At 32.0% G+C, this 25,519-nt stretch overlaps 1 protein-coding gene across 3 annotated transcripts in view; it reads left to right on the plus strand.

The window, feature by feature from the left end:
• Positions 1-25,519, plus strand: part of LOC148285500 (adenylyl cyclase X E-like) — a 54,233-nt gene that overhangs the window by 10,726 nt on the left and 17,988 nt on the right. The window contains exons 3-8 of one of the 3 annotated variants that reach the window (XM_088224668.1): positions 835-991; positions 3,391-3,576; positions 12,440-12,589; positions 15,121-15,239; positions 17,613-17,757; positions 24,559-24,695. In XM_088224668.1, coding sequence (XP_088080794.1) covers positions 3,568-3,576; positions 12,440-12,589; positions 15,121-15,239; positions 17,613-17,757; positions 24,559-24,695 — 560 coding nt within the window. In that variant the 5' untranslated portion in view covers positions 835-991; positions 3,391-3,567. Of the gene's footprint in view, positions 1-834; positions 992-3,390; positions 3,591-12,439; positions 12,590-15,120; positions 15,240-17,612; positions 17,758-24,558; positions 24,696-25,519 lie in introns of all 3 variants that reach the window. The other 2 variants (XM_088224654.1, XM_088224661.1) reach the window with 2 other exon arrangements.

The raw sequence follows: 25,519 nt of genomic DNA on the forward strand, positions 1-25,519 counted from the left end.
AATGACAGGTCATAAGCCCTGTAAATGCCTAGACTTCCAAATTTCTCCTCGAAAACGTTTTCCCTCTCTGTTGAAATAAATTTAAATATGAACAACTCCCTAAGGAGGAAATCCAGCCAGTCTGCAAGCATTTGGACATAATCAAACATTGTAGAAAAATAATATATTATATATGACATGAGAAGAGAGAAAAGAGCTCATAAGAAGGTTAAGGGATGAGGAAATAGAGTGGAGGAGTGGAGGAGAGAGATTTTCATAATACACATAGTTGACCAATTCAAAACTTTTGATATTATAATAAAATAAACATAATTAAAGGAATATAAACTTATTACACACTAGCAAAATTTGCGGCTATTTGAGGTGGTGCGGCGTCAGGATGCAGTTCAACAAAATATATGCTCTTTTACCGTATCATAAATTAATGTTATTGCGTTGCCGTTATGGCCAAGCTATGGCATTGCTGGCTCAAGTCGACCTGTGCCCCTTTACCATGTTACAAATTTGATGAAATTTTAATCGTTAGAAGGCACAACTTGAATAAGGTCTTTTTTTACACTTTCAAAAAAAATCGACTTTGGTCCAAATGTAAAATCTTGTTTTTATTGTCAAAATGAGGAAAACATCAAATCGTATCTATTTCCCTTGTGTGTCATTGAATGGAGTTTCAAATGCCAGTAAAAACTCCAAATAGCAAAAAATCCGACTTGGGCCCCCTTTTCGTGACACCACAGATATAGTCATTGGAAAGGATTAAAATATCTGACCTTAGCCTGTCAAACAAATTGCCAAACTCAAAACGAAATTTTTTTCACGTGTTTATTTTTCTTTCAGTGTACTGATGACATCATAGCTGTAGTTTGCTATTCTTTAAGAATTATAATTGCTGCTCCAATAGTGGGAACAGCTTTCTCAGTAAGACTAACTACAAGATATAAGTGGTTAAATAATGTCTCCTCCATCGCCATTCTTTCAGTTCTGGTAATTACAGGTAACTTCAAATTAATAAAACTATAAAAATAATGGAGATTAAATCAAAAAATAACATTCTTCCTTGAACGGTAAATATCGATAGTTTTCACCATTCTTTCAGTATCTATAAAAAATCAACATTGTTGTTTAATATGATGTCTAAACCATGTTTATAAAAATGAGAAAGATGCCTTACGTGAGTATGGTAGTCAACTTTAACGTAGGCCGAAGGTAAATGTAATACAGCATGATGAATGATCACTAAATCCAGCCAATAATGATCAAAATCTCTGTAATATATCTAGGCTTACGTATTCTCAAGAATTCTGTTAAAAAAATAGGGTTTTTTTGTTTATCTGACCTCCATCATTTTTATAACAGTTACATTTATATTATAACATATTATCGCTGTATGAGTTAATTATAAAAAATATTTAAAAAAAAATGTTTAAACTGAATGATGATTTCATAAATAATCAGTTTTATACCATACTAATTAAAGAATTGTTTTTTATTATTAAATTAAAACCACTTCCAAAACCACGGTTATTATAGTAATCGACACATCCTTAAGACAAACTATCAAGCATTTTAATTGTATGTATGTACATACTAGTACATATTATATTATTTAAAAACATTTAAACGTATGAACAATTAATTTAACCCACGAAAGCTTTACACAAAAGTCACACATAACACGAAATTTAGAATCCTAATAGTTCATTAAAATAATTTGCATTTATGCTTAATGGTGATTATGAATATAAAACGTGTGATTTATTTTATCCGTCCCCTAGGATCATATTTAAATGCCCTTTATGGATCATTTTAATGATACTTTTATGACATGCCATACATTAAACCCAACAGACAATGATATTAATTACTCGAGTAATAACTATCCTTTAAGTATTTCACATCTCATGAGATGTAATTTATTATTTTAATTATTGTGTAACCGCGTAACCAACCTTTTGTCGGTTAGACTACGAAACACATTAATATTTTTATTGATTCGGCTATTTTTTATAACAAATTACCTTACATCGCAATCTTAATTTTCTGCTTATTCAACAGTTCAAATGATTTTAAAATCAACCTATCCGGTACAGCTACTATTCGCCACAAATGTCTTTTTGCAGTCCTTGCCGAAGTATTTAGACATGCGACATTTTTTGGCTAGGAAAAGCTGCAATTTTTTTGTTTATTAGGCAGTTCTTGACTACTGCCATCTTGAAATCTTCAGTTATATAAATTATGCATACTCGTGTAAATATTGAAACATACAGAAATTACGGAACTAACTAACCTTTCATCTGTCAAACGACGATTACGTAATACAAACCAAACCAATTAGCGCGCGTTCGCAATCAATGCGTGCGGGTGACTAATTTCTAATTTCGCTATTTAGGAAGGTACTAGGAGTGGAGAGGCAGCAAGTGAGAGAATTTTCCAAAATATCAAAAGCACGAGGTGCCGGTAGTCCATCATAAGAATGGTTAGTGATCTAGGGTGAACGTAAATGTATTTTTTACTCCTAGTTCGCTTGACAGTATTTTATCTCTCTAAAGGTGCATTCTGAAAGGTAATAAAAAAAAAGAATAGATGTATTTTTTTATAGGAAAATAATCTTTTTACCTGGTAGGATAGCATGTTAATATAATATAAATTATGTATTTATTTATTTAGGAAATCATACAGTCTTTATATTAGATTAGTGTGAAATCTGTAAGACCAATTACAGATTTCACACTAATTTACTATGAATGCAGGAGGAGAGGGAGAAAATAATAGAATTCTAAGAAAGTTAAAATATGAATATTAAATAAAAAGAACATAAAAGGGAGAAGACATTGTATAGCTCCAACTCTACTTTCCTCCCTCTCTCTCTGCTTCCATGAACATTTTAATTTCTTTGTAAAAATTCACGATCAACAATGATTTATTAGATGGAGGTAGTAGATGTCCATATAAATAAGTATAAATTAAGAGTTGAAATCAAAAGTTAAATTAAAATCAAAATTAAAAGTTAAAATTAAAAGTTAAAATTAAGAATAAAGACCAAAAACTTAAAATTGAAAGATAAAATTAAAAGTCAATTTAAAAGTTAAAAGTCAAGCGGGAGATAAATTTAAAATGTCTTTAACAGATCTAATAAAAATATGGTATTTACAATGTAATATGTCGATGTCACTAAAACTGTCATTAAAGGTAATCTGTATTCTTTGAAGAGTTATCAATTATGCTACTTGGGTTTATTTTATACCATATATTGGTAATTTACAAGTGTGCGAGCCTTAAAAATAATAACTTAGTACTCGTTTAATAAACCTATGTAATAAGCTATATAAACCCATTTAAGCTTAAATAAATTTTATTATTTTTGTTGCTATAGGTTTTTTAAAATTATTTTAGATGCTTGTGTACCAGTTCTTAGTACGGCGGGCCCAGCCTTACGACCTAGTTATGCAACTGTCACCCTACTTGCCTGTTACGTTTTCATGCCGGTTAAAAACAATTATGTGGCTGGATCAATAGCGATAGTGATCTCAATTTGCCAACTGGCCGTTTTGTGGACCGTCACCTACCTGAATGAGCCTAGTAAGTATAGAAAGGTATGTAACAAGGAGAGAGATGTGGAACTTTAGAAAAGATACAATATTACTATTTTGAATCAATAGATCAAGGTCATTAGTACCGAATGTACACCGAACGTTAAAAAAAAGACTCGATAAAAATTTAACGGAGTTGGTAAACGTTTTTCTTACTATGTTTTATAAATAGCTAGGACGCTAGCCACGCACAGTAGTTCGATATTCGATTCCAAGAGAGATCAAATGATTTATCTGTATTATTATGTAGGTGCATATAATATGCATTTGTGTGTTCGTTTTGAATCAACGTTCGCGTATTGTCAAACCTTATTTTATTGTTGTCATTATTTCGTATTTACTGCATTTTGTGGTTACCTACCGTATTGTATAGGACTCGTCGCACATTATTCATTCGATGTGTATCAGTTTTTTTTTTTTTTTTTTTTTTTTTTATACGCCTCCACTCGTTTGCGAGTGATTGTGATTTTGGCTCTTAGAAACAAGAAAAAGAAATTTAAAGAATATACGCTTCAGTGAACGACAAAAAAAAAACCCATACCCACGAAAAAATATAATATAATGTGAGGTAGTTAAAATCAGTATGAAAGAGTTGTGACAATAAAATATTATTACTGTATAAAGTAAACGTAAACATAAAATGAAATTTCGGGCCAAAAGTAAAGAGGGACATTCAATTAGACTTATTAATTAAATTATGCAAATAATATTTAACAAATTCAAATATTTTTATTATTTGTCCTTAGGAATTTAGTCAGAAGTAAATAAGTATCCAAATCATTCTGGGCTAGTAAAAATTTTACGTTAAGAGGGAACGTATTATATTCTTCACATATATTTTGAAGGAATTCACTTCTTTCGAAGAGGGGACAGTCAAAAAACAGATGATCTAATGTCTCGTCGTCATTTTCACAAAGACACATTGCCGAAGTAAAGACACCTATTCTCGATAAATGCGAGGCAACGAGACAATGTCCTATTCTCATTCTTGATATTAAAGAGATGTTCAATTTTGATTGCTTTTCGATTTCAAACCATGGTGTAACGGGGATGGAGCATTGAATACTCTTATAAAACAACCCAGTCGAGGAATTCTGCCAGAAAATTGTCCACTCAGATCTGATTTTATTAATTATAGTTGGTACACAATCGTCAGTAGGACGACTAAAGGAGTGCATGATGCTTCCATGAAGGCATGCTTCCTTTGCTAGGTGATCAACTCTTTCATTTCCAGAAATTCCGATATGCGAAGGAATCCAACATAAGGTCACCTTGAAATTTCTCTCGAACGCAAAAAATATAAGATATTTTATTTCACAAATTAGTCCATCATTACTACCATAAATTCCAGATTTCAACTTTTTGATCAGACTTAGGGAATCAGTAAAAATTATTGACATAGGAATCTCAAGGTGTATAACTTCCATTAAAGCCTCTTTTAGTGCAATGCACTCGGCAGTAAAAACTGAGGAATCGAAAGGCAGTATGAAAAGTCTACTTAATTGAAAAGTTGGAATATAAAATGCCGCACCACAACCTTGGGCTGTTTTAGATCCATCAGTAAATATAAATGTGGAACCAGGCCATTTTTCTTCTATATTCGCCAAGAATGTTTGGTTATTACCTTGGTGATTCAATCGAGCAAATGATTTATCAATACTTATATGTTCTTCTATTTGAGAGGAAAATATTAGTGCTTTAAATGGAGTAGAAAATATTGGCAAGTTGTCCCTGGGGTAAATTGTAAATACTGACTGAATATACTGCATGGACGAACACAATAAAGGAATAGATCTGCGAGCGTTTGTTTCATTTGTCATCTTTTGAGTTAGAATTGACAAGGATTTTATCAAAGGATGATCCTCAAATTCAATTCGTTTCAAAACAAATTTTATTGCAAGATATTTCCTGCTCAGCAACAATGGCATTTCACCAGTTTCTACCTGTAGAGATACAATAGGTGAGGACCTCATCGCTCCTAAAATTAAACGTAAACTCTTTGACTGAATTTGGTCTAATTTTTTCAATTGATATTTTGGCAAAGGGTCAAAAAAATAACTGCCATAATCGAGATGACTACGAATCAATGCTTTATACAACATTTTTAAGGTCGACGGGTGAGCCCCCCACCACACTCGAGACACGGCTCGAAGAATGTTAAGGTTCCTCTCGCACTTTGCAACAACCTCTTCTATGTGTATATTCCATGATAATTTCCTATGGATAGTCATACCCAAGAATTTCACTGACTGCTTAATTGGGATCGGTATTTCCTGAAGTTTGATGCATATATCCGGTATTTTATGTTTATTAGAAAATATTACTAATTGACTTTTTGAGGGAGCAACTTCTAAATAATTACTGCTCAGCCACAACTCTAGATAATGCATTATTGTCTCCATTTCGATCGCACCCTGCGTTATGTTTTTATGGTGGAGATAAATAACAAAATCGTCAGCATATTGTAAAATTTTACTCATACTTGGGAGGAAACTATGTAGGTCTATAGTATATATGTTAAACAGCAAAGGGCTTAGAACTGAGCCTTGTGGTAGGCCCTTATAAACAGTACGCATAATCTTACCAGTAGGGGTTTCAACTACTAGCTCTCTCTGGGAAAGCATATTGAATATTATACGTGATAATTTTTTTGGAATACCTGACGTACAAAGCTTTCTTTCCAGAAAAGGGAGGTTAACGTTGTCATATGCACTTGCTATGTCTACAAAACACGCAATAGTGCACATTTGTGATGTCTTTGCAGATTGTATATCCACGTATAGTAAAGCAATGTTATCTAGACAAGACTTTGCTTTCCTGAAGCCGAACTGAGTGTAGGGAAGGAGGCGTTCAGTTTCAACATGCCATTCTACTCGAGCCTTTATCATGTATTCTAGAATTTTCAGCATACAACAAGATAACGCAATAGGGCGATATGAAGAGCCTTTTGATGAACACTTACCAGGTTTCAAAATTGGAATAATAAGTTGTTGTCTCCATTTTATTGGGACCACAGAAGAATCGAGAACATTATTATATAATTTGAGAAGTTCAACGCGAAAGGAATTTGGGAAGTGTCTTATCATTTGATAAGAAATAAGATCTATACCAGGAGTAGAGTCTCGTGCATGACTGATAGCTAAAGACATTTCTTCCAGAGTAAATCTCTGAGAAAGCCAACTTGGTGACACAACTTTTTGTGCTTCCGAAAATACTTCACATTCTTGAGGAACGTACGGGGGAGCTAGTTTATTTACAAAATCTTCAATCCAATCAGTAGAAGAGCTAGATAATGATGATAAGCACCCTTTGAATCGACGTACAGCACTCCAAATTTGAGAAACAGGTGTTTCTGGTGAGAGTGAGGAACAAAACTCACGCCAACCTTGACGTTTTTTGCGCTGAAGAGTTCTTTTAGCTAATGCTTGAAGTCTCTTCAGTTCTAAAAAATTACCCAAAGACATGTTATACCTATACTCACGCATCGCTTTTTTCCTATCAGAAACTATTGAAGTACACTCATCATCCCACCATGGGGGACACTTAACTTGCTTACGTTTTGCCGTTTTCTTGGGGATAAGTTTATCTGCAACTGAGTACACTTCATTAGTTATAAATGATAGCATTGAGTTTGTATCTTCGAGTTCAAAAAAAGGAAAGCTAACCGCTTCCAAGGCAGTTTCAAAATCTTTCCAATCAAACTGTCTCAGATCGTAACCTCTAGGCTGCTGGTTCAGATAAATTGAGTGTAAGGTTCGTTCGAAAGCAAGAATAATTGGGAAATGGTCACTTGAGTGTGAGTCGTCTAAAACCGACCATTTAATTAATCCCGCTAAGTCCGACGTGCAAATAGATAGGTCGACTGCGTTTTGATTCTGTGTGGGGGGGCAAGACGGGTAGGTGACCCATCGTTAATTATGCATAAGTTAAGGCTATTCGTAAAGTCTAAGATAGCTCTACCACTAGAATCTGAAGAATTACATCCCCATGAAATTGAATGGGCGTTAAAATCCCCCAAAAGAATAAACGAAGATGAGAGCTTTGTAGTAATAGAATCGAAGTACGAACTATCAAAATGCATTTTTGGAGGGATATATATAGAAACAAAAGAGATTCCCGATATATCTATTGCAACAACTTGGTAATTTATGTGTGTTGGTATGGTGATGTGAGTGAACGGAATTTCTGATTTGATCAATAATGCTGTTCCCCCTCTACCATCAAGACGATCGTGTCGAACCGTCTTATACCCAGGGATATTAAAAGTGAAATTTGGTGGAAGCCATGTTTCTGAAATTGCAACTATGTCAACATTATGTTCTTGAAGTAATGATATAATTTCGGATTTGTTTGAAACAGCACTTCTGCTGTTCCATTGTAAAATAGTAAATTGTTTTGAGTTAAGTATCCACTTCACCGCCATTTTTAATATTATGAATTAGAGAGTTAATTATAGGAATAAATGAAGCAGCGTTGGACGGTTGATATGAATTAGGATTTGATATCAAAGTAAGTAGAAGTTTAGCAATAGAATCAATTAGACTAGAAATATTTGATGGAACAAGTTCTGATGATGTTGAATTCGATGAATTGTTTTGGGAATAAGCATTATTTTGAAGAGCACAGCCATCCGCAGGATTGGATGCCTGTCCATTCCGATAAGAGAGAAGTGATTCATGTTCCTTTGAATTCCATGCCTGAACATGTCTTGAATTTACAGCAGTAGACTTTATAGGAGGCGAAACCATTGTGATGGGAGTTGAAACGCGTTTAATATTTTTGGAAGTTTTTTCCGCATAGCTAATGGTAGATGTGGGATGTAAATTGGAAGCTTCCTTGTACGTCACATTACCAGCGGCCATTGTATGCTTTATATTCTTTTGTCGAGTCAGTTCTGGGCATGAAAAACTAGAGGCACTGTGCGAGCCATTGCAATTTACGCATTTAATGTTTTCAGTCTGGCATACTTCTCCGAGGTGAGATTCCCCACATTTGTAACACCTAGGGATCGATCGGCATTGTGTTTTCGTGTGGCCAAAGCGGCAACATTGAAAACATAAAATAGTTGGAAAAATATATTGCTCCACTTTTAAAGAATTATGAAACAAATAAACGTTATTGGGTAATGTTTGCCCCTCGAAAGTCAAAACAATCGACTGAGATGGTTTCCATGTCACAGTTTCACAAGATTTATCTTTATAATTAAGACGTCGAGCCTTAATTACCTTACCACATCCATAAGGGACCTCGATTGACTCAATAATTTCTTCAATTGTAAGATCTGTAGACACACTTTTTACAATTCCTAATTTGGTTACTTTAAATGACGGTACATAGGCTTTCAGGGAGTTAGTAACGACAAAGTTTGATGTTAAAAAATTGTTTGCTGCAACGGCAGTCTTAAATGTCAAGGAAATTTTAAATTTGTTTTCCACTCTCACACCTCCTAATATAATGTTACTAATTTTGTTGGTATATAAGAGTTTACCAAAAGTGATAGGATGAAGGGGTTTTGAAGATTCTTGGTATTGAACGAACACCAAGAATGGGCCAGAAGCATTCTCCGAATAGGTAAATGATGGAGAGGAAAGGTCGGGAGCAGGGAAAGGAAGTTTGCATGGTTGCAAATCAGGGGAACTGGGTGCCCTGGGTCTTTTTCTATGCTCAAGATCAGGAGGATCCCCAGGATCCTCCATACTTAAGCCTAAAACAACGAAATGCGAAAAAGAACGCAGTAACAGAAATTAAATAAAAATAAATAATAATCAAAAATCGAAAACTTGTCAAACGCTCCTCCCTCGATGTCAAGTTATAACTTGACTAATCCAGTACAATGCACCGAAGAAATATTGTTATTCACACAAAATTGTACGCGCTGATAACAAAACACACAACCGTCCACTGTCGATGCTACGAGACCAATCTTGTGTATCAGTTAAATTTTAAAATAAAATGCTTTTTTCTTTTTTTCAGAACACGGTTTTGAAATTTAACATACTTAAAAAAAATACAATTTATATCATTTCGTCATTTGAATTTTAACAAAAAGGTTTCTAACTTTTTACTAAGCTCTTTATTGTACCATTTTTAATACAACTTACAAGTTTTAAGCAAATATTTTTTTCATACTTACGCACACACGCACCCTCTCCCTCATTCATTCCCACACGCACATGTATCCTCTCCCTCATTCATTCACGCATACACACATTCACATACACATGAATACAAACGTCACACAAATACAATTACTAAACTTCTTTTCTTATATATTATGTGTCATTATATTTACAGTGGATTTTTTTAATTGGCTTTAGTATTGTTAAGATTTTTCTAATTATTTTGTTTATGTAATAGCTGTAAAAATCCCAAATAAAATAAAATAAATAAATAAATAAATTAGTATTCTTTGCAGTAGTTGGATCTGTTTTAGTTCCAAAAATCCCGAGTAGGTGTACAAAAGTTATATCAAGTCTCACATTTTTGACATAAATCAAAACATTTAAGTTCTACGAAATAACTCAGTGTCCAGACAGATAAAAAATACAGTTCTGTGTGAAATACAAAACTTTGGACGAGTGGTTTCGACTCAATTACTACTCTCAGGCAAAAATTCTGAAAAAGGAAATCGAGTGGAGAAAAGTCCGCCTCGCTGTGCAGTGGTTGGCGTATTTGCCCACCATTCTTGAGGTCCTGTGTTTGATTTTATGTTGGAATATATTATTGTTACTAGCATCTTAAGAGTAAGACTGATCACCTCACTTTTCATGCGACAAAAACTATCTAGATTTGCTGCATTTGGCGTGTCAATGCAGTTCAATACGATTAGAGAGATAATAATGTACGAATTGACAGGCGCCGTCAGTTAAATTACTAGCTATGAAACCGGCGTCGCCAGTTTGATTCCAGCCAGTTGTAAAAAAAAATTCAAATGCAATCCAAATATTTTTTATCAATCGGGCTTAATGTGGTGGTGCATTTTTCACAATTTCCTTATCCATATCCATATCCTGAAAAAGCAGATGCTTAGCAGGTTATTCATTGAAAAAAAACGAATGAAACTAATAAAATAATTTTAATAACATATATTGCAATGTATAAGTGTTAGTTTTACTTTTTAAACAGTTGTCATTTTGCGTTTAATAAACACAAAAAAAATTCGAAAATGTTTTGAATTTGTCAAAATTTTTGTAGACAAGAACTGGATTCACCATACCAAGTTACATTCGGATTTAACTTCACAAACGTAAACAGATGAAAGAATCGAAGGAATATAGATGTTAAAATACAGGCAGAATGGTGAGTGTTACACAGTATGCAAAGTGGACACTTAAACCAGCCAATGACAGGTCATAAGCCCTGTGGATGACCAGACTTCTAAACTCTCTTCTTTAAAAATGTCTTTTCTTCTGTTGTAATATGTTAACAACAATCTTTCTTTTAGCATAAAACGTTATTTTATACTGGATTCTGAAACATTAAAATAATTACTTTTCATATACAACTTAGGATATTTTCCTTACTAAAAAGAACTGTTACACGTTTGGTATGTGTAAAAATATGTTTTGAAGGGACTTAATAAAACCTCAATAAAAATGGTAGAGAGCTCCATACTAAATTGCTCTAATTAGTGAATAAATTCAGCAAGCACAAAACGAAAAAAAAAACATTTTGCTGCGCAATTTTTAATATTGCTAAAGAATTGTAAGGATTTTTCCTGTTCATATTAATGTGCACCTTTAAAAAGCTAAACGAGTCATATTTATGATAATTTACCTTTGAAACTCGTTAGTAAAACGTGCAAAAAGCATACAACGTATTATTTAAACAGTAAAATTAAGAAAAAACAAAGAATTAGGTACCCGTACTATACACGTTCAGATAGTTTAAAATAAAAGTTTGTTTTTTCAAAGTAACGCTAAATGCTATTTTTATGTTCGAGTTCTGTAAAAAAAGAGTAGCAAAACATAAAATTCTTGTAAAAAGTAGTAAATAGATACATAAGTTTACTTTGACCATCTTTATAAATCCAAAAATATAAGAAGTTTGTTTACAACATTCGAAGAAAAATCATTTGCCAAAACAACGTTAAATTATTAATTATTCAAAATTACACTCGTTTAAATATAAGTGAACTTACTAAGGTTTTTTAGACTATAATATGCAATACATAGTTAATATTTATTAAATTCTTAGAATGTCACGTCTCAGTTGGTGTAGTGAATAGATATAAATATTAATAGTATTTAAATTAACTGCCCTATTTGTAAAGGGCACAATTTGAAATCTTCATTGATGTTGTTGGGATTCATCTGGTAGAATTATTTCACCGTAGGGAGTTTAGGAAAAGTGGATGTTTAATTGGCAGAATGGTGAGTACAATACAGCGTGTTAAGTGGCCACTTAAGCCAGCCAATGACATATTTTATGCCCTGTAAATGCCTAAACTTCCATAATTCCTTTTCGAAAATGTTTTCCCCCTCTTTTTCAACAAATTTGGATCTGAATATTTAATATTCCACGTAACATTAAAAAACATTATTTTTATAATCAATAAAACGGCAGTAGAAGTCTACAATTTTATCATAAGATTTGCACGCGCAGGAAATGAGATAATTTACAGATAAAGCTTTGATGTTTTTCCCCTTTAACAACTTAAGAATTTCAAAATTGCGAATGAAAGATAGATTAAATTTATTTCAATATCACTGATAATCATTCCTTTGGCGCCTAATTTTTATGCATATTATATTTTCTAGTGATAAAATATATTTTACAAAAATGTCTTCTTCATTGAAATACTATACTAGACATGTCAAATTTGCATTAAAAATATTTTTTCTTAATTTTAGCTAGGTGCAGATTTGCTGTTTTTACTAGGAATTAATTTCCTTGGTGTATACTACAGATTAATGAACGAAGTTGTCAAGAGAAGATCATTTCTTGACAAACGGGGCTGTGTTGAAGCAACCCTTAAATTAAATTATGAAAAGGAACAAGAAGTAAGTGACATTTAAGCTTATTTAACCCTTAAAAGGACATATTTTGTGTTGATTTACGTCTTGCAAACCTAATTAAACATGTTATTTTTTAAGATTGTAAACATATTGCATTTGAAAATCTGAGTAGTAAACTGATGTACCCGTGTACGTTGTAACAATACGAAAGCGCTAATTGGTCAAACAAATAAGTGGAAGTGTACCAAGTATTTTAATTTATATTATATTATATTTTATTATTTTATTTTTATTATTAATACTAGTATTTACACGTATCTTTATTTTTTTAATTATAAATGGTATATTCTGTAATTTATTTTTGTTCTTCAATTTTTAATTACTAACGATATATTTTCAAATTTATATTTATGCTTCAATTTTTATTATAATCGGTATGTTTTCCAATTTATATTTTTGTTTAATTCCTTTATTACTAATGTTATATTTTATAATGTGTATTTATGCTTCAATTTTTATTATTATCGGTATCTTTTCCAATTTATATTTTTGTTTGATTTCTTTATTAGTAATGTTATATTTTATAATGTGTATTTTTTCTTCAATTTTTATTATTATCGGTATGTTTTCTATTTTATAATAATTATGTCTCATTTCTTTACTATTAATGCCATATTTTCTAATTTATTTTTATGATTCAATTTTTATTATTACTATCCACATGTTTTCTAATTTATATTTATATTGATTTTTTCATATGTTATATTATTATTTGAATTTATTAAGCATCATTTAATGAAATAATAGATAAAAAAAAAACATATGTAAAAAATAACGTCCTTCCTAAACACAGGAATTTCCTAGCTAGTTGGGACCTAAAACAAAGAAACTCTGTACATTTTAAAACTGTGAAATACAAAAAAAATAAAATAATAATAACTTATGTGTAAATATAAGTTACTATATCATATATGTCATTGTTTAAATGTTAGTTAATTTTTGTATTCAACCACCTAACGACTTTTCTTTATCTAGCGGTTTCAAGACTTACCTATATCTTCGTCAGGACATTAATTACACTAACTTATATAAATGAAAAAGCTGAAAAACTTTTTAGAATAATTATTTTACAAAGCGAAAAATATAAAAAAATAAATTTTGCTCTCTTTAAAATAAAAAAGTAGTTACTTTTGTATCGAATTAAAACAATTTGCATGTATTTAAGTGCGGTTTCTATGCTAAAATCTGTTATTTATCAGGTTAATGCTCTAAGTAACTGACATAATCAAAGAGAATGATTGATCGATTTGTTTGTGAAAATTATGAAAACTGTAAGTGCAAGCAAAATACAAATTGTTGAAAATATGTGCATATCACTGTATTTAAGTAGTTTAGTATCAATAACCATTTAATTTCGTCTACGGGATTAACTTGAATGTACCTTTGTTTTTTTAAGGCTCAACGCTATATTCATCATTATCATCGTCGTTCCCTTTCCACAGCTAACAGTGCATAGGACACTGCATTTGTACACCAAACGCATTGTATATTAATATTTTTTGTAACATAAAGGGAAACACAAGCGTAAGCTTGATATTAAATAAATGAAAAGTACTAATATAATAAGCAAAAAAGTTTTTGCAGTGCGATGAAGTTGGTGTATAATTTATAATTTGTTTAAAAAATACAGAATTAAAAAAAAAAAAAACCAGAGTCAACAAAAACATGATCATTATTTCAAAGAAAAGGTAAAAATCAGAATAATTTAGAGAAATGGGGTAGTAACAAAATTAAATTTTATATGAAGTAGCAAAAAAATACGATGATGTGGAAAAAACATTCACGAAGAAAAAAATATTGAAATTCATACCTGAAGGTTAAAAAACATGCGTAAAAAACTTAAAAATGAAATATAATGTGTTAATTGTTATTATTATTGCACACATAAAAATATACTTTAAATGTATCCTATTTCATCAATAAAAAAATAAAAATAAAGGTAAGATGATCAGTCTTACGCTTTAGATTCCAGTTAAAGGACTTAACTGCTCCGATTACATGACCACGATAAAGACATTGTTTTCACAAATATTCAATACCGTTTAGTCTGTTTTTTTCTTTTTTTTAGGGATATTTCTCATTCGGTACTAAAATAAAAATTAATATTTTTTTTATATACATGAATATTATTAATAAGTGAAATATGATTTTCAAATCTTTTCTGATAATAATTGTCTTATTATTTATTGTTCTTATAACAGATAAAAATATTTTTAAAATGTAAAATCATCATCAAAGTTAAAAAATACATTCGCCTTCATGTTTTTTTTTTAATGTCACAAAACATTTTTCGCTTTGTAGTATGACATTTTACACTTTTTAATTTATAAAATTTTAAGTCCCGATGACAAAAAAGTAAGTATTTTTATATATAAATTTATGTATAACTCAAAAGTAAAAGTTATTTTTTTCTTTTATTTAGTGTGTATAATTTGAGCTAAATTTCGGTATTGAAATTTTATTTGAACTTACAAGCTTGTCGATTTTCTGCAACTAATTTTTAATTACTATTTCAGGAACGGCTTATGTCTAGTATATTACCAGAACATATTATATCGATCGTAAGAAACGACATAAGTGAAATATTTCGTAAGATACAGACTGAAACATACCCATCACCTATAAAGGTTTTCAGGTAAGATTAAAAAACTTGTGTAGTAATTAACATCGGTGTCCAGTACTGAACTTTCATGATTAGTAATAATGTTTTTTTTCTTCATATAATGAAGTAAACTTAACTTATTTTAATTTATGTAATTTTTGTACGTCATTTTGGCGAACTTATTGCCAAATAGCAATTTCTTTCAACTAAGCAATAAAATATTTTTTTTATTTATATAATTCAAGTTTCAAAACATATTTAATAGAAAATAAAAAAATAAAAAAACTGACGACATAAAAAAATTGAAATAACTGTAATTGTATATAAATTACCTTAAATCAATACTATAACACAATGGAATAAAGAGGAAATAAGAAAGGAGGAGTGATTAAGGAAGAGAAAGGAGATGTTTTTTCAGATGTAATTTCGTTTTTTTTTTTCGTTTTTTTTTTTTTTTTTTTTTTTTCGTTTTTTTTTTTTTTGCACCACAACAGGCCAGGAGGCCTAATTACAGTGGTGAATTATATTACAGAACAACCAGGCTTGAGAAAAAACACATTTTAATTTTTGTTTTCTCATCGGGAATCGAACCCGGAACCTTCCGTGCGTGAGTCAAGCGTCTTGACCACTACACCACGGAGGCCGCCACTGAACTGAGATGCAGTAGTAACATTATTGATAGTGGATGAGAGATGATTCCACAGTCGAGCCGCATGGACACTAAATGTATTAGATAAGAAAGAGGAATTATGGATGGGTATTAATTAAGAAGATGCTTTGAGTACTAGTATATATATTTATTTAAATGACTTAGCTACAGTTAAGATACTTGACTCACTCACAAAAGATTCCGAGTTCAATTCCCGGTGAAAACACAAAAAATAAAAATGGATTTCAAAAAATGAAAAAAACATACAATGCAATGTTACGTGAAATAAGTGTTAGAACCTTTGTCTGTATAAACTGCTTTGTATCGTACATCTTAAAATTTTACGGTAAAAATACATGTTCTAGATGTCTGCATTATATTATCAAGTAGCAAAATCTAAACTCTGAGAAATGTTTGATAAATAATCAAGCAAAATATTTTATTGATTTCACAAAATGGCAGTTGTTCTATAAAATCGTTTTAAATTTTTCATCGTTATTTAAAAAAACCGTTGCTTGTGGTAATATTCTCTTTGCCATTAACACAGTGTACGATGAAGATAAATTGGCATGGGTTAGCTCGAATTCATATATGTTGATCGTGTTTACGAATATAATATTGTAAACTATTATTTTATTGCCCTTGTTTGTCTTTTCTATATGGTTTTATGTTCTTTTTGTGTACGTATGTTGTTTCATATAGCTGCTGTAATTGACTTAGGCCATATATGTAATAAATCAATTAATAAAATCAATATAAGCCAGAAACAAAAAGTTCAATACTTAAAAATGTTAAATGGGGGCAAAGCAAGATTGTAATTTTAACTAGTTATTATTACTTATTTATTGATTCCCTAAATAATTTATTTTAAATTATTACTAAAATGAATAAACTGACATCTCAACGAAAATTTTACACCTAAAATGATTTTGTATCTATGATTGAAAGATTAATTTATAAAAATACATGTTTTGAGTATGTTGCGAAAGCAATGAAACTGGTCACAAGTTGTTTTGAATTTGAGGATTATACGTACTATCACTGGTGTTGTACAATCATATACACTATGAATGGAATTACACTGAAACTTGTGTACCTGGGCAGTATGTCTAAAAAGGATAGAATGACTGAGAAATATACTAAAAGGAAGGTGAGTGCCGGAAACAGAGTGAATGGTGCACTTAAATCAACCCTGGCAAATAAATGTTTGTCACAGGAGGCAAAATTAGCAGTTCTCAATGGAGTCCTGGTGCCAATCTCTGTGTACGGGAGTGAAGTATGGAATTGGAAAAACAAGGATGCAAGTAGGGTGAATGCTGTCGAAATTTGATCTTAAAGATAAATGTGTGGTAAAACTATGCACGATAGGGGAACAAATGTCAAGATCCGTACATTATGTATGGCTGAGATAAGCATTATCGAAAAGAATCAAGAAAGGAATTCTGCGGTAGTTCGTATATGTTGAGTAAATGGACAGAGAAAAAACAGCTAAAAAGGTTGCTGATGCGAATGTTGATGGATGCAGAAAAAAAGAAGACCGAGAAAAACCACGGCATGACCGAATCCAAAAATACTTGAAGATGGACATGTCAAAAGTTGGAATAATCGGGGCGCGTGCATGAGAAGATGTGTAAATATGGAGGAATCGAGATCTGCAGACAAAGACATACTGATATCCTCTCTGCCTACCCTTCAAGGGAAACGGCGTTACGGTTCGTTTCTTTGTTTCTTTATAAATTAGTATTGTATTTTTACAGTCACCTGTACATTGAAGAACATAAGAACGTCAGTATTCTGTATGCAGATGTTGTTAACTACACTATGATAACCACCACGTTACCTGCAAGAGTGCTTGTTGAAACTCTTAATGAACTCTTCGGGAGATTCGATGAAGCTTCAGAAGTAAGAAAACTCTACATATTAATAGAATAACAACACCTATCCGTACATTGAGAATTAATTAATTTATTTAAAATTCCAACAATTGTTATCCTGGATTACTTTCAGACCTGTCCTATAATTACATTCCACTTTCTACCAATATAATAATATAATAGCTCTTCTGTTCTCACCAATATTTTATCTTTTAATTTCAATTATTACCAAGTTTAAATTGAACGTAGTTATGCAGAAAGCAGCTAGTCCACAATTTTGAAAAAAATGAGATATTGATGTTATTGAGAGCAGTAAGGTCAATTCTATGTTCTGCTAAAAATAGCCAGACCGCTTTCATACAAAATTCACGATCTGAAAATGGTGTCGATCACAAAAACGGCATTTCTCAATTTGCAGAAAACACCCACTGAACTAGAAAAATCTTCCGGTACTTTAAAAACCACTCAAACTGATCAATTACATAAAAAGATTCTTGTTTTTAATAAAAAATATTTAAAAAAACGAATGTTTACATTGTTTATCATTTGTTAAAGGCAAAAATATTCCAACTGTTGTATGGATTTGATTATTCAGTCTTTTCATAAAGTTGCTATTATCTCAGTTTCACTTTTCTATAGCTGGCTGTTTTTGCCATAACTACGTTCAATTTAAAATCTTTTCGATTTTTAAAAGTTTACATGATCCGAGTTCAAACCTTAATTTACAAGATTAATGTTTAAATGAAACTTATGAAAATTTTATTTTAACAATATTTTATACGTGTAAATAATTATATTCGTGACCTTAAATCACATAAGAGCAGGTTCATTATTTATTTTTACAACCATATGTCATTATTACCATATAGTTTGGTAAACTAAATGCAGTTTACTTTGGTCACATGTTGCATAAGGGTAGGATGATCAGTCCTACACTTCAGGTGCCAGTCTAGAACAACGCAACTAAGCAGCTTCGACAACTATTATAATTTATATTTCACAGCCACCCTGCTAGAAATTGAACTTAGGACCTCTAAAACGGTAGGCGAACGTTACAACCAATACACAACGAAGCAGACTTATCTCCACTTGATTTGCTTACTTAGGATTTTTAACTGAGCGAAAACGAGTCGAAAATGAAAACGAGAAAAAAAGGACTGTATTTTTTTATTTGCTTGGACACAGAAAAACACACAAAAAACATACTGGCTTCTTAATCAAAAATAATTTCAAATACATTCAAATCGCTACAAAAATCATACATTTTTCTAAAAACGTAGATTTATTACATTTGATTTTTTTTTATGAAAGAATTAAAATAGGCACATTTCTAAACAGAGACGAAGAACATGGTTTACATGTTAGTAATTTGACTATTCAGTTAACTACTCGTCAGTATTTCAATAAAATAAATTCACCTTTAAATTTAGTTCAACAATGTTTGAGTATGTCCAAATGCTTGCAGACTGGCTAGATTGCCTCCCTAGGGAGTTATTCATATTTAAATTTATTTCAACAAAGAGGGAAAACATTTTTTAAAAGGGAATATGGAAGTCAAGGCATTTACACTGACATGCCTAGACTTCCACATTCTCTTCTCAAAATTTTTTTCCCTGTTGAAATGAATTTGAATTTAAATTTAGTGTTTATCTTTAAAAATGAAAAGATACTAAAAAATACAAAATATCTGACACTATCGTATGACAAACACAAAGTTATCGGTATTATTTTGTGCTTAAACTGAAAATGCTTTCTCCTTCATTACACTCAAATTTTGGTCCAAAAGGGTTTAATAAAGAAACGCAAAAAATAACATGTGTGTCCCATGATGATCCCTACAAAATAAATTTCTCTTTTTAAAGGCACCTAATTTCATCATTTATAATATTTTCAGTAAATTTTGCTTTCAACCTAAAAACAGGGGGTAATGAATTTGACTGTTTTACGGGCTATGGCTACGAATTTATCTGGCAGATTTACGGTCGAATTACAAAATAACGAGAAAATGTACAAAACAAATTTACGGGCAAAATAAATATTACGAAAACTGCGTGTTAATGCTAAGTTATAAAAATACGGAAATATTTATTAGAAAGATATTGCGTGACGCTGAAATTAGAAATATAAAGATAACACCACTTGATGAAGTACTGAAACCTGTTTTTTACCCAACTAAAAATAAATTATGAAATAACATGCTAGTTGAAATCGTTGTTGTTAATTTTACAGGATTCCAATTTTAATTTAATTAAATAATTTTACCCCTATCAAAATGTATGAAGTTGCGTTTAAATTTAACATGCTCGCGCAGTGAATGGATACTTCCAACATTTGAAAATACATTTTAATATTAATTTTCCAAAATATGATATTTAAAATCACGTTTGTGCCGTATTTATTACCATCACATTAAAATAAAATAAACAGTTTTATAAAGCTGTTGAGGAATGAACAAGGTGTCAAAAATATCTCGTCCTAGGAGGAGGAAAATTTAGTATGTTGACTGTATTGTTGGGGAAGAAAGATTGCTCAACTCGACTAACCTGCTGATGATGAAGCGTGACGCATGCTGGAACCCTGGTGAAGCTAACAGTCGTGAGACACTGGTACAAATTGTATGGATCTGACGGTCTAAAGAACGCAAGCACAGCTCGCTTGAGAAAATATAAGTTGAGCACGTCAATTGTTTGATGTTAGATGAGTACTGATAATTATATTGTTTATTCCGGCACTCACACGTAGAATTATTGTTACATGGAATGCGCTGGGAAATGGAAAAGACGGGTAGGTAGATATGGATTGGGTTAAGAATTGGTCCGAACAAAAGCAGATATATATATTTTTAGCGATATATACTCGTAAATATGTTTTGAGTTCACGTAGAATAAATAAATAGCGCTATTTTTGGGCTCTCAAAGGCGCTTTACAATTGTATATTTAAATTTACATTCCAGCTAAGCTAAAGTGACATATTGTATTTTCTGATAAAAAATTGAGGGTATGATAAAATAAAGAAGTGGGATTTTAGTAAGGATCTGAACTGACTAGGACTGTCAATGATTCGTAAGTTTGAAGGCAATTGGTTCCAGGCAGAGAGGCCGGCAACGGCAAAAGCACGATTTCAAAATCTAATGTTTGGGGAGCGCCAGATTTCGACAAGTTTTGCTCTGCCTGAATCAAATGCTGACCTAAAGGTAGATTTTCTTTGACATGTATTTTCCCTAATACATAGGTCTGATAGGTATCTTGTCAATATTTAATGTCAGCCCTCCTAGGAATCGAACCCGGGATTTCTAATATGGCATGCGAACGCGTCAACTAGTACACTACGAGGCGGATTTATCTCCATTCGATTTCCGTTTTCAAGATTTTTACCTGAGAGAAGCCATCGAGCCAAGAACGTCCGGGATTCTGGTTCTATTTCACACACATAATTTTTATTGTTAAGAGGATATGCGGTGCCCGGTACCAGATAACTTTGATGAATAGGTTTTTGAGAATTGTGGCGTCACTCTCTCGCAATTGCCTCCCCGATACTGTGCGAAAATGACAAATGCACGTCGGACTGATTACGCCTAAAATCGACAAATCGACGTCTTGTCGTCCCGTTTTCCACACTTCAAAACTAAAACAGTATTAATATTAAATTTTCTGGGTCTTAACCTTTTGTATAAAAAAAACCATAATTATATTTGTATGACGTACGTCTGAAGATATCAGATATCACTGGGCGCTTGTAAGGGTTTGTGGGTGGTTTGAGTATCTATAATAATAATCAATTTATCAAATAAACAAAATGGTAGGGACACGACAATGGTAAATATCTATAGTGTGAACAAATTCATTGCTTAAGTGCCATAATCCAGATAGAAAATATGGGAATTCGTTTGAAGGAAGAAAAGCGAGCCCGCGTTTTCTCTTAATCCGCCTGCGCACGGAGAAAAATACACATTTATTATAACTAAATACCCTTATGTACTCGTATATCTATGATTATTTGTATACCTCAATGGCATTTGTAGTGGTATCTTATTTTTTTCTAGTCTTTAGATAGACTTACTTAGTTGTGTCCGGGCCGATTAAAAATACAGTTCTGTGTGTGTGTGGAAAAGAACCAGAATTCTCTACGAGTGTTTTTGGCTCAATAGCTACTCTCAGGTAAAAATCCTTTAAAACGAAAATTGAGCAAATAAAAATCTGCCTTGTAGTGTAGTTGATTACGCCACATTTAATGTATGTGTGTTACACGTTAAATTTTTTGCTTCCTACTGGGCCCTGGTTAAGATGTTGCAATTTTTACTGTTGGCAGGTACCACATTTTTGTCTCCGGCCCAACATAATACATTATTAAATTACATATGACAACAAAAAAACCAAAATAATAAAATATAAAAACCGAACTGTCATTATGCATGTGCTTTTGATATTCTTAGCGCGATCGAGAATAAATTATTTTTTCAATCAATAACTCACTTAATCCAGTGTGTAGTGTAATAATAAAGGAACCACGTCAAGTGCCCCTCTATCCTGACCACAGGATCTGATCTGATCTGATTCTGACAGCCGTGACAGGAGTTCCAAACAATAAGGTGTCAGAACCCCGGTACAATGTAGGAAATTGCATTCATTGTATCAGGGCAAAATGTATAAAAGATAATGCATCCCGCGAACCAGACCAATTTCGGGCGTTCATCTGCCAACAGGCAAGTGCCGCGATCAGTAGTGGTTGACTCGTTTTCACTATGTTAAAGACGTAAAATATTTGTTAATTAGGTGGTTTTACACTGTTATATTTTTTTATCCCTGTACTGACACTTTACCTTCCTAATCGAGATACGCTGCGTTAATTTTTATATAGAATGCTTTATGCACCATCAGGTGTGGAGAGAGTTTGGTGATGATGATAATGAAAAATAGATACTGGCAAGCGTTTCATAAAAAAATAATAAGTGAAAATACAAACATACTTTAAAAAAAAAAATGCATTTAAGAATAAACAAAGAAGACTAACTAACTAACTAACTCAATAAACAGAGACAATGAACAAAATTTTCAGACAGTTTTAAACACTACGTATTTATGTTTATAATCAATTTATCTACATATATATTATTCATATTACAAAATACACGATGAAAGAACAAAAACATAAAATAAGCTATACACTTGTTGAGCAGTTGATTTAATATTGGTTTAGGCGAATGAGACAATCCATTTTACTTCTACCTAGCTCCACTATCCATTTTTTTATAGCATTTTTAAACATTTTCTGGTTACTAATTGTTTTAATAGATATATTTATGTTTTAAGCATTTAATATGCTTGTCCACACTTGATGGTGAATATAAAATTGTATTTGTACGCTTAATCTAGCGTATATTGATCACCTGTTACATGAAGTAAGGTGTTTAGTTTAACGTTTCAGTTGCCAGTCCAGGAACAATAAAATATTGCGGTTTAGAACTACCTTTCAAATCAGCATTTAATGTCCACGAGAAAAGTCCGCCCTGTTGTCATCAAGTGGTTAGTAACGAAGTGTTTTTATTTCAATTTAAATTATAAAATAAATGATATCTGTATCCGGTCGGATAGAAGGCACAACTCCGACTGTGAAATATAGCAAGAATTCTGGACGAGTGTGCTTGACTCGATGGCTAATCTCAGGTTAAATCCTGAAAAAGGAGAAACGTCCGCCTTATAATCTAGTGGTTGGCGCGTTCGCCTACTATGCTTTAGGTCCCGGGTTCAATTTCAAGGTCGACATGAAAGAAGTGGTTTTAAATTTAATTGTATTTAGTACGTAAATACGCGGTACACTGCGCTTAAAAAGCGTTCATAATACCAGCTCTGGGTTCTCAATCACAAATGCTTAACGCGATTTTTATCATGCTTATTAAAAATCCTTAATCGAAACATTTTGTTAAAAAAAAAGTTTTCGCGTCGGTAAAAGGGAAACATATTTTTTTGAACCAATTTAAAGAAATACGGGCGTACGCAATACTGTCGAGTAAAAAAATATTTTTTCATAACATATTAGTACCATAAAAAATATTTATAAATTTATAATTTTGAACTCCCGTGAAAACGTTCATTGCATCGGCCACGCCCCTTATACGTCACAATTCATGTTAATTTTGAACTTTGTTTGTAACCGTTAAATTTTTTATGTAATATCGTCAGGAATCTTGACGTCACAATTATCAATGCCAAACATGTCGCGTTTTTCTAGGGGCATATTTTTTTATAATTTCTTTTTAAAAGTTATGTACAAAAAAAAACATTTATCCACAACATCCATATTGATTTCAAAAATACAATTATTTTTTTAAAATCCATTTTACATATTTTTATTGGTATTCGTAGTATGCGATATTATCCTATTACCGACAAGTGTGGATATTGTGATTGAGCAACTGGACTGTTAGTGTAGTATTTGGTCATTATTTGTGTATAGGTACTTGATTCTTTCTATTTTTGGAAAATCAGTTATTTGTAAATGTTCTACATATTATATTATTATTAAATAAAAAAAACATAGCCAATGAGGGGTGGGGACGACGTGTTGGCCTCTGTTCATACATCCTCTTCCCCCTCAATAAAATGCATAAAGTTTGCAAATAATGTTTTTCCTAACTTTCCCGTATGTTGATGGTGGGTTTTTGAATCTTCTCAATGTCCCTGGACTGGCATCTTACCTTTCCGTAACAGATGATCAACATTAGTTGTATGTGCTTTTAAATGCAGCCCGGATAAGGGTTTAATGCTGATGATGAATCATTAAAACTGACAAGTGTTTCGCCAGTAAAACAATTAAGATTCGTACTTCCAGGAGCACGATGTTCTCAGGATAAAGTTCTTAGGGGATTGTTACTACTGCGTGTCGGGGGTTCCAAAGCAGAACCGGCTGCACGCCAAGAGCTGCGTAGACCTTGGGCTGGACATGATATCCATCATCGCTGAAGTGAGGTAAGCCTTTAATTCGTTACGATTGCGGTGTGATCATCATGCGAGGGTGCTAATGTACGGCGTAATTACATTTTTTTGATTGACGGTAGGGGTGGTTTTGCTCTTGTACTGTGAGAGAAGTGTCGAGAATTCGTATTTCTCGTAAATGAATTTTGCTTCGGTTAATTTGGTAGTTTGAAATTTATTGCAACAGCGAAGGAAAACTTTTTTGAAATGATAATACAGAAGTCTAGGCATTTACAAGGCTTATGATCTGTCATTGGCTGGTGTAATTGTTCACTTAACACTGTGTAACATTCGTCATTCTATTTGTTTAAAAATACACATTTTCTTAACTCTTCCATCTGTGGACTTGATGATGTAAATAAGCTTAAGCCTTTATTGATGTAAGTGAAATTCATGTGGCTGCATTATTTCATCTACTTGGCAACGTTTTTCTTAAATATTTTTTTTTGTAGTTTTTACCACTCAGTTTAATCCACAAAAGTACGTCCAAGTGTTCGTAAAAAAAAGATTTCACTCACTAGGAAGTTATTGATATTATGTTTTGCCCCATAGACAGAAACTTTTTTTGAGAATGGAATATGGAAGTCAACGCATTTAAATGGCTTTAAATCTGTTATTTGCTCGTGTAAGTGCTGAAAGCATTTGATTTTAGAGCGATGGTTGGCAATAAAGATTTTTTTTTTCTATCGGTAATTTTTGTTTTTTTTCTGTGTCAGAGAGGTTGAATAATATATGTGTGAAATAGAATCCAGAACCCTGGATGAAAAACGAAATCGAATGCGAATAGTCATCATCGTATTGTGGTGGTTGGAAAGTTA

This window comes from Micrasema longulum, unplaced genomic scaffold (assembly GCF_059751315.1).
Source record: "Micrasema longulum isolate JH-2025_06_02 unplaced genomic scaffold, ASM5975131v1 h1tg000031l, whole genome shotgun sequence".
In the NCBI taxonomy this organism is placed as follows: domain Eukaryota; kingdom Metazoa; phylum Arthropoda; class Insecta; order Trichoptera; family Brachycentridae; genus Micrasema; species Micrasema longulum.